We start from the raw sequence: 14,761 nt of genomic DNA on the forward strand, positions 1-14,761 counted from the left end.
TCATTGTACAGATCAAATAATATACCAAAATGTTACTTGGTAGGGAGAGAACAAAAACATTTTTATTGTTGTTGCACAAATCAAAAAACTATTTGATAAATCGGGGATATAAACAAGCCATGACATCTTGGCATGCACAGAATGAATGTACAGTCTTACATGAAAAATTATTGTTGAACCACAAAGCACCGCTGAAATTAAAACATATTTTAAATGGATTTAGCGGAAAAACTGAACCAAGGACAAATAATTCCTGCAACATGGATTTTAAAAATAAGTATTCTACAGTAAAATAACATTTTATATGCCTGCAACAAAAAAAACTTTGTAAAAGCAGCCAGACACCATCTTATAAAAATGAATTTAAAAAGTTATATTACTATAAGATGCTGTGACTGCCAACACGGTCCATGTCCATTTTTGTGAGTTGATTTTGTGAATTTGCATAATTAAAAAGGGCATACCTCTTCTTTTAAACAGCTTCTACAAAATTGAGGCGCTCCCTAAACCTTGTTTGTAAATACCTAGAAAATGCATATTTACAAGTATGTTTTTTGTTGTGATGAACCTAAAATTCACAACCTCTTGAATCTGGACCTTGGAAAATTCAAATGAACTGAAGTCCCCGTAAATGTTTTGAATGATTGTTTCAACTATGTTTAAGAGATGTTTTTCATTCCAACTAGATTTGCTTCCTGAATAGCTGACAGCATGTTTGACTCTTTAAAAAAAAAAAAAACTTCTGATTGACGGGCTGATACATTAAAATGAATGACTAAATAGTTACATAAAATGTACCAGTTAGAATCCAAGGGTATTTTATTAAAATATACTGAAACATACCATTAACCAATTAAAAATAAATGAATCATGAAAAGTTGAGAGAAGATGGGTTCCAGTAAATGTGATAAGTGGCTATTAAACACAAAAAATAATCTACCAAGTCAATCAAAATCAGTCACAAATTTGCATTTGATAATCGTCAATAATTGTCATTATCATTTTATCCTACAGGCAATTTATTTTTTGAGTGTGCACACCATACAAATGTATAAAGATTTGACAGCTTGATGGTTGTTAGCAAATTATTTTACAAAAATGCAAATCGATTTCACTCACAAGATACGTGTCACCCCAAAAACAAAATACATCACTGAATGGGAATGCATGTCAGAAAAATCCTACAAACGCCTGAACAATTTAAAAATGTTGTGGTTAAAATAACCCACACTGATTGCATTTATTTGCTAACAATTGAAACATTTTGAGTAGTCAAAATAAAAGCATCATCTTTTTTTCTGTCTAAATTTCCAGGCAAATTGCCAGGGCAAACAGACAGAATGAGTTCTGTCATCTAAGCAACGATCTAATCAGAGCAAGAGGTTGGTAGCTAAAAGTGATGTCCGCTGATGACAAAGAGTACATGGACTATCGGTGAAAGAGACTGGTATTGCAGTACCAGTACAACTCAGATGATAAGACAGAACCAAATGGTAACTGATAGTGCTGGTCTAAACCAGCCGGTATTCTTTCAGGCCGAAGTCCTACACAAGTCTAGGGTTGCAAAAAAATAGTCTAGGGTTGCAAATTTCCCCAAATTCCCAGATTTATTTTTTTAGAAATCCTGGTTGAAGAATTCCAAGTCAGACGATTCCCTAGTTGCTTACTCCCTTGCTGATTCCAGAAAACCTCAAACCGGGATTTCAGAAATACCAGGGAATGTTGGGGAACGTTGGTGACAGGATCTTTCTCAAGCCTTTCTAAAATTACCGTAAAGCTCTGAAGTGGGTCAAAGAAAAACAAGGAGATAACTGACGTAGACCCAACATCTCACTCAACGTGAATCAAAATCTTTAAAACTTGGCCGTCATCCCCCTCTATACCTTCAGACTCCCTCAGCAGCCGAGCCTTAGTTATGACCCACGTTTACCCAGCCACTTATTCATACAGTTTGTCTCAAGTTTCTCAACATACTTTTTTTATCTGCAGTTTTGCTTAACTGATTAGATGTTTGGTCGACATGTGATTGGACATGTAACACTTTGGAATTTAACCCAATCACGCAATATGCCTACTTCAAAGACAGTGGTTAACGGACAAATGGGAAAGCCAATCGAACAACTATCTTTGGGCCTCAGATGAAACCATGGTTCTTCCTGAAACTAGTTTTTCCAAGTTGGAATCAGACAACAGTAGACCTCACTTCGATGCGGCTTTGCATGCTTATCAATCAATCATCATCTATCCTCTATTTTTATCTTTTAAACGAGAGGGGGCCAGTGAAATAAAGGAATCGACGTGCAACCAACACATTTGTATAAATGTATATTAAAGTAATAGTTTTATTCTGAATCGTGTGTGTTTGCATGTATGTAAAAATCCCATTTACTCCACTAATCTGTTACTGAAGATGATTTTCAGGTGAGAATGTCTAAGGTTAAGGATTAAAAGCAAACCAAATTAAGTCTAAATGTAAATTCTAACATGATACAGGAATTTAGGTACATGTCTGTGGCATACAACTCAGTCATTTATTTTTTCTATATGTACAGATTAGAGGAAAATGCATCTACTTCTATACAATGTTCCATATACTTTATATGAAATTAGTTGACCACTTAGCTTTTCCCTGTTAACACAACTATGATGAAAATCAAGACATAGAATTCCACTCAAAAAAAATAAAAAATGGGGGAAAAAAAACAAAAAAAACAAAGTGGCCAACATAACCAACTTCAACAAGGGAAAACAGACAGGCAGCCAAGTGGTCAACCAAATTTTGTGTTTTTAAAATCATTTTAGTTAATTTTTCTACTTTTTTTTTTTTGCATTACGTACATATATAAGTGTACATAATATAAGCATATATTCATATATACATAATGTGTATGTATATATACCAGTAATGCATCCATTATATATACTTATGTTTTACATATTTTTTTATATATTTTTTTATGTCAGATATATGAAACAGAAGAAAGATTTGACTGTTACAAATAAAAGTTTAAAACAAAACAAAAAAGCGGGAAACAAAAACGATGAATAGAAACGATTTGTAAAAGCACTTGTACCGTATTTTTTTTTGTATTTTTCAAAAGTTTTGCCATTTATCTTTTTTTTCTCCTTTCTTTATATTTTACATGTTTTTTTCTTTATATTTTTCTAGGGGGTATTTCTCAGGGGTGAAACTCATTTAAAATAGGAATAGTATCCGTTGCTACCATTTGAACTTCCTATGCTCAGCTCTTGGAGAAGGGAAAGTGGGTCGCTGTGCTTTTTGACCTGTTCGGGACGAGCTCTGGGTTTGGGTGGGGCGCGGAGGGCACTGGCGTAGGACATGGTGGGGGGTTTGCCAGGGTTTTGGGGGCCCCCGGGGCCTTGGCCGGGCTCTGGGGCGGCCTGCTGCTGCTGTGGCTTGCTGTTGGGCATGAGAGGGGGGAATTGTCCGAGGTGCTGGAGGGAGTGGGCGGGAGGCTGGGCCGCAGCTACTGCTGCTGCCGCTTCAGCCTTCATCTGCTCCTCTGCTGCCTGCCGCAGGGCCTTGGAAGCTACTGGAGAGGGAGAAGGAGGAAGGATGAGGTGGAGGGGAAAGACGAGAGGCAGCAGAGCAGAGTAGGAAGAAGGGAAAGAGGAGAAATTAGGGATGAAGAGATTACGTTCAACTTCCAAAATATACAATACGTTGGGGGTTACTTGTCAATGTCAGGAGAACAAATGGTCCTACTTGGGAAGGAAACTGACACATTTTCTTTTGTCACGCTTGCATTGTTGGAATCATTGACAATGGCAGAAACATGACAGACATTTCAGCAGGAGGATTCATCAACCTTACAGTGGCCAACAAGCCAACAGCCTTCAAATTGTATTCACTAGGTCAAACCCTAATGACAACCGTCAGAAAGTGAACACCCCGACCTGTCACAACCCTGCCACTGCTAGAATTATCACTGCCAAGTACAATGAGTGCAGTAGGTTACACTTGATCTGCACTGTACCTCGTTCGGGTACATAGTCAATAGAATGCTGAATAATTAGCATAACAGTTTGAGGTTTAAAAAGTAATGTGTGGTGCTGCTGATACATACCTAGGAGGTCCCGGTGTTGAATGAGTGTGCTGGCTCCGTTGCATGGAATGTTCTGGAACGGGCCGGGGCCGCCACCGTTGCCGGGCCACAGCTCGGGCGGGGGGTAGCCGTAGGGGGCGTGGGGGTGTTGGTGGGGGTGAGGGTGTTGGTGTGTGTGGGGGTGCTCCTGGGGGTCTGGCGGGCAGGGCTGTGGCTGCTGCTGGGCCAAGGCGGCGGCGTTGGCGGGGGATCCCTCGTCTGGGTAGCTGGAGGAGATCCGCCGCTGGTAAAGGGGCCGCCCGGGACCCCTGGGTTCATACTGAGAGAGGGAGAAAGAAAATAACAGAGACAGGTGGGACACAGAAAGGAGGCAAGGAAGGAGAGAGAAAAAAAGACAATCTAGGTCAATCACAAGGTTCTCATTTCACTTATACAACACATTCACTCTTCTGCCAGAGTGCCCATTACAGTTCCCGTAAGCTGGGAAGATGCAGGGAATCATGATTAAAATCCTGGAAAACTCAAGGGAATACCAATAAGACGTGATAAGAGCCACGTGAGGGGACAGGCTGAGCATTCCGAAGAGCAGTAGAGAAAAACACCCATTCTGAAATTGGACAGTGGTATGAAAACAGAACAGCCCTCGGACCAGAACACCATTCAAAGGTGTTGATGACTGTGGTGAGCTGAGCCTCACCCTGTGAGAGACCCTTGGGGGGGGGGAGCAAAAACTGTTTTGGAAAATCTGACCGTTTCAGTAAAAAAAAAGGACCGACTTCAATCATCAGTTGAACGTTGATTCCGGGTTATGCGTGCGGGTGTGTGGCGCGGCTTGGTGGGTCATTTTGGAGGACGCATGACTCGACATTCACCTCTCCCAAGCCTGTTGGGGAGTTGCAGCGATGAGACAATATAGTAATTGGATATCAAAAAATTGGAGAGAAAGGGGGTAAAATATATATTTTTTAGATTAGCTATAAAACTGCACATTTTTCTTCCCCATGTGTAGAATTGCTAGAAGTTAGCCGTTTTCCCCCCAAAACATATTTGTTTTAGGTGGAGGGGTGAGACTTGACTAGTGCAGTATTGAAACTTGACTAGGTGAGAGGTGAGGTGGTGTGCCATCTCTCCAGGTCTGACTAGCCACCCTGCGTTTCCTGCTCAGGCAGGTTTGACTGCCACAGCGGCGCAAAGAGCTAAATCTTTAGAACGATGTTGCACCTGGACAAATTATCGAAAATATGTTCGGTAAAAATACTATGATTTACCGTGGCGCAGCGCCACAGCTAAATGAACGCAGCGAAAACACTGGAGTCCTAACACTTCAACTGGATACACTGTGGGCGAATATCCTTTTCAGATTGGATATTGGCACCCGAAAAGAGCAATGTCTTCCAATAACGTTAATTGCCTGTTAAAATCTAATAAAGGAAAATGCCACGAGGTCGACTAGGCTGCCACGTTAATCGAACAGGCTAGACAATAAAACATACGTAGGATGGAGAGGGCTGCTTATTCACTCTGTGGTCTGACCCAGCTGGGTAGGACCAAATGCCTTGGTCGTGTTCATTAGGGACCCGCAACGGAAAATGTTTTCAAACATTTTGCACTGGGAAATTAAAATTAGTGTTGGACAAGTCCATGTAGTCCCTGCTCGTTTGTCCGTTTGGTGCCTAATGAACAACCATGCACACACACACTGTAGCTCTCCAGGACAAGGGTTGCCCAAACCCTGGACCACACCTTCACCCACAGAAATCCTTAATGCTATGCCCTAGCATCTCCTGTCCTCAGTCACCTGGCTTTAACTTTCTACTCCGACAAAGTTAGGAAATTATTTTCCCAGCGTTAGGAGAGCTTCTGAGCAATATGCTGCGCTTTAACTGATACATGTCTCCTTTTCTCACAGTCATTTTTATGTCAGAAAAACTAATTACAGAGAGTGAGAAAGTCACAGCTTCCATTTCCTGTGATGTCATGGTGAGAATTGGAAGTGACAGAAAGGGCATACTAGTAACGGTGACAGACGGGGCCATACTAGTATAATAGTCACAGCAACTCTATTCTTCACACACATGGATGAAGCATGGTCCTTACCTCTTCTACATTGTGAAGGGCGGTGGCACCTGTTGTTCTGGGGGAGAGAGGGTGGTAGGGCTCCTGGCCTGGGCCTTGACCCTGCTGCTGCTGCTGCTGTTGGTGCTGCTGCTGCTGGTGGTGGAGCTGCATGAGGTGGACCTGCTCCTGTCTACTGGGGTGGGCCATGACGGGCAGCCCATAGGGGAAGCCCTGGCCCTGGGCCAGCATGTGGTTCTGGGCCACGCCAGCTCCGCCGTGAGGCCACTGGGCCTCCTGGAGGAGGTACTTGACCTGCGGGGGCGGGGTAATGGAGTGGCCCAGCTGGTGGGGGTAGGCGTTGGGGTTGTAGAGCTGGTTCCCCGGGTGCTGATGGAGACCCGGGTTATTGAGGAGCTCCAGCTCGTGGCTGGTGGGGTCTCGGCCGGGATAGGGGCCAGGGGGGAAGGGGCCGGTGTGGTTGGAAGTTACAGACGAGGGGGAGGAGGGGTCTCCCGGGGAGCGGGACTGGACCTGGCGATACTGGAGCAGGCGGGACTGGGGAGGGGGCTGCATCTCAACCGGGTCCCTGTGATCGGGCTGATCCTGGGGGGGCATCTCTCTTAGGAGGCCTGGGAACCTACGGAGGACAGAAGACGGATATATACCCTTAATATCCAAAGGCAGTCAAGTCGGTAGAAAGAGAGGGTGTGAGCGGAGAGTGAGAGGAAAAACAGCCCGAGATCGAAAGAGCGCGCGGGGGAGAGAAAGAGAACAAGACAAAGCCGTTGTCGGCCCTGAAGGTTACCTAGTGAAAGGCGGTCCGCCAGCCTCGTCCTCCATGCCGGCGCTCATTCTCCAGTTGGCCCGTGCCAGCAGCTGAGGGGGGAAGCGGGCTAGGCCGGGCTGGGCCAGATGGGCCAGCTGCTGGGGCAGAGGGAAGGCCACACCGCCCTGGAGGAAGGGCCCGGGCTCACCCCACTGGCCCAGCCGCGCCTGCTGGCTCAGGGCCTCCAGAGTTAGGGAGTCTGTTGTAGGGAAAGAGGGAGCGAGATTGTTAGATTATGGTTTGATACTGTATCAAAAAACTATTATATTAGTGTCACATCATACGATGCAAAAAACATCATTCTGTGACACTTGCTGTATTTTGAAAGTTCTATATATTGAAAGTGTAATTGCTGACATGCAAAACATTTTGGGAGTGTATCAACAGTGGACTAACAAATACCAAAAGATAATTTTAGTGGTATTTTCTCTCAAGTGTTTGCCTAGGTAGTAGAAGCATCGGAAGACTAGGAGTCATCACCAGATTGCTTAAACCTAGGCCTGTCCGAGTGTCTTTAGATATGAAAATATCAAAGTTGTAGTGACAAGGGGTTGTTTCTGGACCCGGTCAAAGACTCAAATTAAAAACAAGCCATAGCCTACGGTCGCTACCTCACAGCCCAACCAAGGTGTGTGAAACAAAGAGCAAACTGGAACTACAAGAGTTGTTCAGACAGATAAAAGGTGTTTAATTATTAAATTCATATATGTCGGTATAATTAAACCCAGATGAATGCTGTAGAGTCACGCGTTAGGTTTAATTAACAAAAAAAACACCTTTTATTAAACTTCCCATTTCCTCAGAGAACAGATTATATATTTAGTGAAAGAGTAAGGTTGACAGTGTAATGTTATCCTTTCTGGGTGAAAAAGAACTTGGAAGTTTGCCTAAGGTCGGTACTGAAATCCAGCCACTCGAAGGGAAAATAGTTGTTTTCAGAAAGCCATTTCAAATAAAGAATTGCAGTCAAACACTATTTTCTCTGGATTAACCATGACTTGAACCATTCAAAGTTCAAAAACGTTGTTTCCCTATAGCTAATTACCTGACCTTTTGTGTAATTATGTGAAAGTGATACCAGCATCAACTTTAAAACAAAAAGCGAGGGGCAAAACTGATTACTGGATCTCCCACAACAACAGGAGGCACTCACCGAAGTGCCCAGAACCATCAGTTTAGTCTAACGTGACCTCAGACTGTTGCATGTCAAAAGTTAGACCACACACCCACTACCACCACCTCTCCTCCTCTCGGGGATTCTGAAGAAAAACTAATTGAAGTGTTGACCAATTATAACCGTATCTGTGTCCCAAGCCATAAAAATACAGACTAGGAAGAGACTGCAGCGAAAGCTATACATGCATACAGTAAATAGATCAACAGGAAATGCACACAGCTACAACACAGCAGTGAAATAACTCCAAGGTGATCATTCCACTGGACAAGTCATCTCACCAACATCTCGTCCCATTTGGAAAAAGGTGCTTCCTTCTTTGTGCGCAGGCCTTTATTTGTCACTGAATGACAAGAAACATTTCTGGACAAGACATTTATGTTCTTGGACAAAATATAGTGTGAGCATCAACACATTTTTCTCAAACCAGTGTCTACTTTACACAAAAAAAACGAGGCTTCCAGTTTGGACCATTTGCAGCATGGATGGTTGGTTCCTGAGGTTGGTTGAGTAACACATTCTCTATGAGAAGACTTGAATATTGGGAGTTCATTCACCCTAAATGCCCATACGGCAACCTCAGTGCCACGTGCTGGGATGTATGTGTCCTCAACCTCTCCATCATTCTGTCAAACTACCTTGCCCTCTGTCTTGAGATAAGAGAAGGGTCTGTCCTGCTGTCTGGCGCTCTGTCTCGATTTGACAACCTCAAGAGCCTTTACATACAGGGGTGTATGCCTACAATTCTTCCCGAGACCTTCCAAGGGGCTGTCCAGGGTGAAGAAACTCTCTCTGTACTGCAATAAGTGTTACAATTCATCACTTCTATCCAACACCTTTACTGATCTGACTAACCTGGAGGAAGTCTATTAATAATTATAGGCTTTCGAGCCTGGACTTTACATCAGACGAGATAGTCATTGAACTGCTCCGAAACCAAAAAGGGAGTGGTTCTTGAGCTTCCTTACTTCTATTGTCTTCAAGAGGTGTTTCTTACATTCCCTAATGCACGTCGTTGAGAAAAAGGAGCATTCAAATGCTTTGAAAACATCTCATCTCGGTCTTTGCCCGCTATTGATGAGGTACAGAAACAGCTTCTGCAGTCTGGTATCAACAGATTAGGTTATTTTCCCTTTGGCGAGAAAAGCATTTCCTTTGTGAGACGGTATATTCAAACTGTCAATCACACAACCTGAATTAGATCACTGTAAATTCAGGAACTACACCACATCCACAGTCAAAAATTGCTTGGGTATAAAGATGATAATTCTTGTTGGCTTTGGATTTCATGCCAGCATAAACTTGAGCTTGATACATTATCTGAAGAATGTCACCAAGATGAGTTTCCCTTTTTGACAAAGCTGAGCTTGGTGTTCTTTGTGACTGACACTCAAGAGACCCGTCACCTGGCTGAAGACACTGTCTCTGAAATGGCTCAACATAACATCGCAGAGCAGTTCTGTTGTTTCACACATTTGGAGTGGCTGGATTTAGCAATCAATCAAATCACCACTATTGTCGACTTTACATTTAATGGACGTGGTCAATTGAGGTTCCTAGACCTACGTAGTAACAATATTTCACAGATTACCAAGCACGTTTTCTATGGCCTGCGTAGCTTGGAGACCATAACACTGGAAGATAACCCAGTTGTTCACGTCAAAGTTCATGCATTAATCCACCTTACTTCCCTAAAGACTATAGATTCCGGAAACTTTCTCCCTCCAACCAGTGAGTCAGAGAATAGTGTGAATCTTCCCTCAGGGGTTGATTCACATAACAATTTTCTCAGTGTGTTACATCCTGTCCATTATCATTGGCAGCGACCCCAAAACCAGGCATGGCCCTTCGACTCAGTGTCCCAACCGTGTCCTTCCAAGACTGCTGGAGGCTGTTCTTCCAATCTGTCGTCAGCCTCGCGGCCAAGACAGAGCGCCTCCTGTGTGGGTCTCACTTTGCCGCAAAGTACTTCCCCTCCCTGCAGGAGTTTGACTTCCAGTCAAAGCTCTATGCCAAGTTTACGGACATGACTGACCTGAACAGGCTTGTGCAGTTGAGGTATCTGAAGCTGGAAGAACTGGACCTTTACCTGCAGCCAGGGCCATGTTCCACAACCTGACCAGGCTGGAGAGCCTGAACCTTAACGACTGTGGAACCCTAAGTCTAGAGGAGAACCTGAGCAGAAACCTGCACTCCCTCGGGCAGCTGGCTGTGCGAATCGATGAGGAGTTCACCACGATGGGAAGCTTCCCAGAACCCCTGACCAGCCTGAGGTACACGCTATTCGCGGATCCTCACCTGTACTGCAGCTGTGACAATGCTTGGCTAATGACCTGGGCCCAGAGACAAAAACAAGTCCAGGTCATCTCGTTTCAGGCCGGAGAAGTGGAGCTGACATGCAAGACTGCTAACGATATCCAGAACTTGGAGGCCAACTGGACCCTGGACCTGGGATTTGTCCTGTTCCTCTGCACCTCCATGGCCCTGCTCCTGCTCTATCAGCTGGCCCTCTTCCACATTGTCTGAGGCTGGCTGGAGGAAGGATTGCGGAGGCCCAACCCCAGGTACCGCTATGATGCCTATGTGGCGTACAGCAGAAAAGACAAGTCCTGGGGCCTCCCTTCCTATGTCTCTGTTTGCACAGCAGGGACTTACAGCTAGGGAAGGACATTGTGGACAACATCACAGCGAGCCTCTACGCCAGCCACTACTTCCTGAGCAGTAACTGGTGCTCGCTGGAGCTGAGACTGGCCACTCTCCGTATGCTGGTGGAGCACAGGGACTTCCTTATCCTGGTATCCTGGAGGACATCCCACATAGGCAGATGTCTGCCCACCACCGTCTGGCCAGAATGGTCAAGACCAGGACCTACCTGGACTGGCCCCGTCACACAGCCTGCCTTCTGGGACCATCTGTGGACCAAACTGGCCCTTCCTGAACCACAGCCAGACTTACGCAACACACATTTACACCTGTATCACAACAAGAGTATTCAACATTTACAGATTCTTGTTTGCTATTTTGTTGTTATTATCGTTACCTTGCTTTGAATAAACTTACCGGTTAGAGGGGACAAAAAAAAAAAGTAGCACTCGTAGAATTTGAACTCTATGGTAGAACTCACCCATCCCATCTCCCAGGCCTCCTTCCTGGTTTTCCTCTCCGAAGCTGTTAACTCGGCTGGGCTGCGACAGGGCCGGGTGGTGCCCCACCTGGTGGCCCATCTGGGACCTGATGGAATTCCCAATCTCCTCCGGCCCCTCCTCCTCAGTCTCCGGCACACCCCTGTGGGAGGCCATGGCCCCACCAAAGAAGGAGGGGTTGTGGTTGCCGCTGGCGTAGGCTGGGGATAGCTGGGCCGAGTGATGCTGGTTAGGCTGGCCCATGGCCGGGCCCCCACCTGGGTGCTGGGTCGGCACCCTAAAGGGGAGCCTGGACACGCCGGGGTACTGTGGGGGGAAGGCCCGACCCACGGGATGGGGGGCAAAGGCCGGGTTGGGGGGCGCCAGGTGGTAATTGAGGGGTCTTTGGCTTGAGTTGTCCTTGCGGTGGAGCATGGCATTGGGGAAGCCCAGTCCGTCCGTCTGAGAGTCCAGACCCCGGCCACTGCCCGGATCACACTCTCCCTGGAGCAGTTGAAAACAAAGTGTGAGCAGGGCTACAATCACATTGCTCATTTAGCCATATAGCAATTCTACAGAATAAATTAAACTGTATTCATTTATACATGTATCAATTCTAAATGGTTCATTAACTATAAATGGGTTGGTTAGCTGACAACGTCAAGAAAACGATGCTTCATTCGGGCAGAAGTCTGTGTATTGTTGTGATTCTGGATGGCCAGAAACGATGATAAGAAACTGCCAGGTGGGGAAATCGCAGGTGGCTCGTTTCAGCCAGTTGTATCTTGTTCTTGATACCATGTGTTGTTTTGTGTTTTGACTGATGTCACATTTATGCTAATAAGGCTAAAATTCGCTAGCTCGCTAACCAACAATTGCAACAATGTATTTGAGAGAAAACAAGTGCTGATTGTGCAAATGTATTTATGTTTTCAAAAACATTGGAGACTAAATATAGTTTACATGTTGTCAACAATCAAGCCAACCCAGTCTGTTTCTCCCCATAGTTGTACACACGTCAGTTTTGTTGCTAAACAACCAACCACTCTAATATCAATACTTATTTCTGTAAATACGTGAGCAAAACACTCCTCTTTGAAATCATGTATTATTTGAATTATTGCTAAATAGAGGCTTTAATGGAGACTAGTAAAAGTCCCTTTTCTCATTGTGATAAAGCACCAACTAAGCCCACAGCGTGACTACAGAGCGAGTCAACAACATACCTGTTTGTCCTTCATCTCCGAGGTCTTCCTCTCTGGTGTCTGCAGCCGACTCTGCTCGGACTTTGCACACCCGTCCATTTTACCTGGGGGGGGGGGTTCAAAAATGCAGGCAACTTTTCAGCTACTGTGCTGTGTTTGAGTTACTGTGCTAAGACACCAACTTCACACAGTTTCTAGCAATTTCCACATTAAAGCACTTCAACTTATTTGCTACACACCGTTTCTGACAGAATCAGTCTGAAGCTCCTTGTCGGGACTGGTCTGCTGGCCCACGCCCAAGGGGGAGGGGTGTGTGACTCCGCCGTAGGGGATGGGCGAGCCCCGGTTCTGGGCCTGCAGCAGGTTCAGGTTGTAGGCCATGGCCGCCTGGTGGCTCATGATGCGTGGGTCCATGGCAAAGCGGTTCTGGTAGCCAGGCCACGGCAACTGGATGGGGACAGACTGGACATCACATCAATACGAGTCAATATAAATCAATCCATGCAATACACCTAGTCAGAGCAGACAGGCTTGACAGGATGCAGGTCAGCTAATTCCAGTGGTGTTCTATCGAAGTTCATTCTAAAATGTTGACTACAGTGCATTCTCCCTGTTAAATAAATTAAAATATCGGTAGAACCAAATAAGTGCAAGTCTAGGTAACATTTCATTCCTAAAGAGTGATCTTGGTACCTAGGCCAATTTATGCAATGATCCCTCTTTCCCCATGGACATCCTAGTAAAATGCATTAAGACTTTCACAAATGACAAGTAAATACATATGCAGGAGATACTGTGTTGAAGAGTGAACGCAGCTTGCCTTGATGCGTCGAGCTGAACTACCATGCTAGATATTTAAGCATATTGAAGATATTTATTGCTATTATAAACTGGTTTATATACCACAACCCCCCAGGGGGTGCCTTATTGCTATTATAAACTGGTTTATATACCACAACCCCCCAGGGGGTGCCTTATTGCTATTATAAACTGGTTTATATACCACAACCCCCCAGGGAAGTGCCTTATTGCTATTATAAACGGGTTTATATACCAAAACCCCCCAGGGGGTGCCTTATTGCTATTATAAATCAAATCAAATCAAATCACCCCCAGGGGGTGCCTTATTGCTATTATAAACTGGTTTATATACCACAACCCCCCAGGGGGTGCCTTATTGCTATTATAAACTGGTTTATATACCACAACCCCCCAGGGAAGTGCCTTATTGCTATTATAAACTGGTTTATATACCACAACCCCCCAGGGGGTGCCTTATTGCTATTATAAACTGGTTTATATACCACAACCCCCCCCAGGGAAGTGCCTTATTGCTATTATAAACTGGTTTATATACCACAACATCCCAAGGGGTGCCTTATTGCTATTATAAACTGGTTTATATACCACAACCCCCCAGGGAAGTGCCTTATTGCTATTATAAACTGGTTTATATACCACAACCCCCCCCCATGTGCAGATGGTCTATGTGAAAAGCACAGTGGCTGATGCAGGTCGGAGGAAACAGACAGTGTGTTAAAATATTCATCTGTTTCGGTGAGGGAGAGCAGTTTGATGTTGGATCGGTCTCTGCCACCTGTCAGACCGACTGGTTGAGTGAAACATATCCCTTTATTACAGTGGGTGCAAATTGATTGACAATAGTGAGCAGGAATACAATGAACATTTTAAAAAAGGTAATTTTGAACAAAGCACACTCACTCACTCACCCCCCCCCCCCAAAAAAAGAGGCATTGGTATGCGAAGGAATGAAGGCTCTCCGATTGTTTGCATGGTCCATATAATAAACTAACTCCTATATAAAATGTATTTATCAAAAAAAAGTATGACAAAAAAATCCTCCTCAAATATAAAGGGCCCTGAAAACAGTAAAACAATCTTCTGCTTCCCAAAATGATGAAACAGAAAAAAGGATGCCATGTATCTAATGAGAACATCATTTTAAACAGTCTTCCCCTCCGTGTGTCGACACTTAGCTATTTGCCGTGGCAAATCATACTCCTGATTAAAAAAAAACCAACTCATTCTATCAGCCCTGTGCCATTATGGTTTAATGGGAAAATAAACAGCCTAGGTTGGGTTAGACGGAGAGAGTTGACTTTCTTTCCATTACTGAACGAGGAATAACGAGCATGAAATATCACCCCGCGGGCCGAGCTGAAAATGTTCAGACTAACAGAAGTCATTATTCTCAATTAACGTGTTGTTTTCTGTCTTGTTTTCAGACAAGGAGGAGACGGACGGAGACCGAGGGCCCAAACAGAAAAAGAACATTTTGCAATCAAGCT

The 14,761-nt window shown here is 44.6% G+C and overlaps 1 protein-coding gene and 1 pseudogene across 4 annotated transcripts in view; one reads left to right on the forward strand and one right to left on the reverse strand.

Annotated features, from left to right (window-relative positions):
* Nucleotides 1-41: 41 nt before the first annotated feature.
* Nucleotides 42-14,761, reverse strand: part of LOC139370494 (probable helicase with zinc finger domain) — a 62,627-nt gene continuing 47,907 nt past the window's right edge. For all 4 annotated transcript variants that reach the window (XM_071110013.1, XM_071110010.1, XM_071110012.1 and 1 more), the window contains 7 exons: nt 12,692-12,914; nt 12,474-12,556; nt 11,250-11,751; nt 6,931-7,150; nt 6,165-6,762; nt 4,089-4,386; nt 42-3,554 (listed from right to left, as the gene is read on the reverse strand). In XM_071110013.1, the coding sequence (XP_070966114.1) occupies nt 3,193-3,554; nt 4,089-4,386; nt 6,165-6,762; nt 6,931-7,150; nt 11,250-11,751; nt 12,474-12,556; nt 12,692-12,914 (2,286 nt within the window). In that variant the 3' untranslated portion in view covers nt 42-3,192. The remainder of the gene's footprint in view (nt 3,555-4,088; nt 4,387-6,164; nt 6,763-6,930; nt 7,151-11,249; nt 11,752-12,473; nt 12,557-12,691; nt 12,915-14,761) is intronic.
* On the forward strand, nt 9,556-11,173 carry LOC139369981 (toll-like receptor 13; annotated as a pseudogene).

This window comes from Oncorhynchus clarkii, chromosome 17, assembly GCF_045791955.1.
Source record: "Oncorhynchus clarkii lewisi isolate Uvic-CL-2024 chromosome 17, UVic_Ocla_1.0, whole genome shotgun sequence".
Lineage (NCBI taxonomy): Eukaryota > Metazoa > Chordata > Actinopteri > Salmoniformes > Salmonidae > Oncorhynchus > Oncorhynchus clarkii.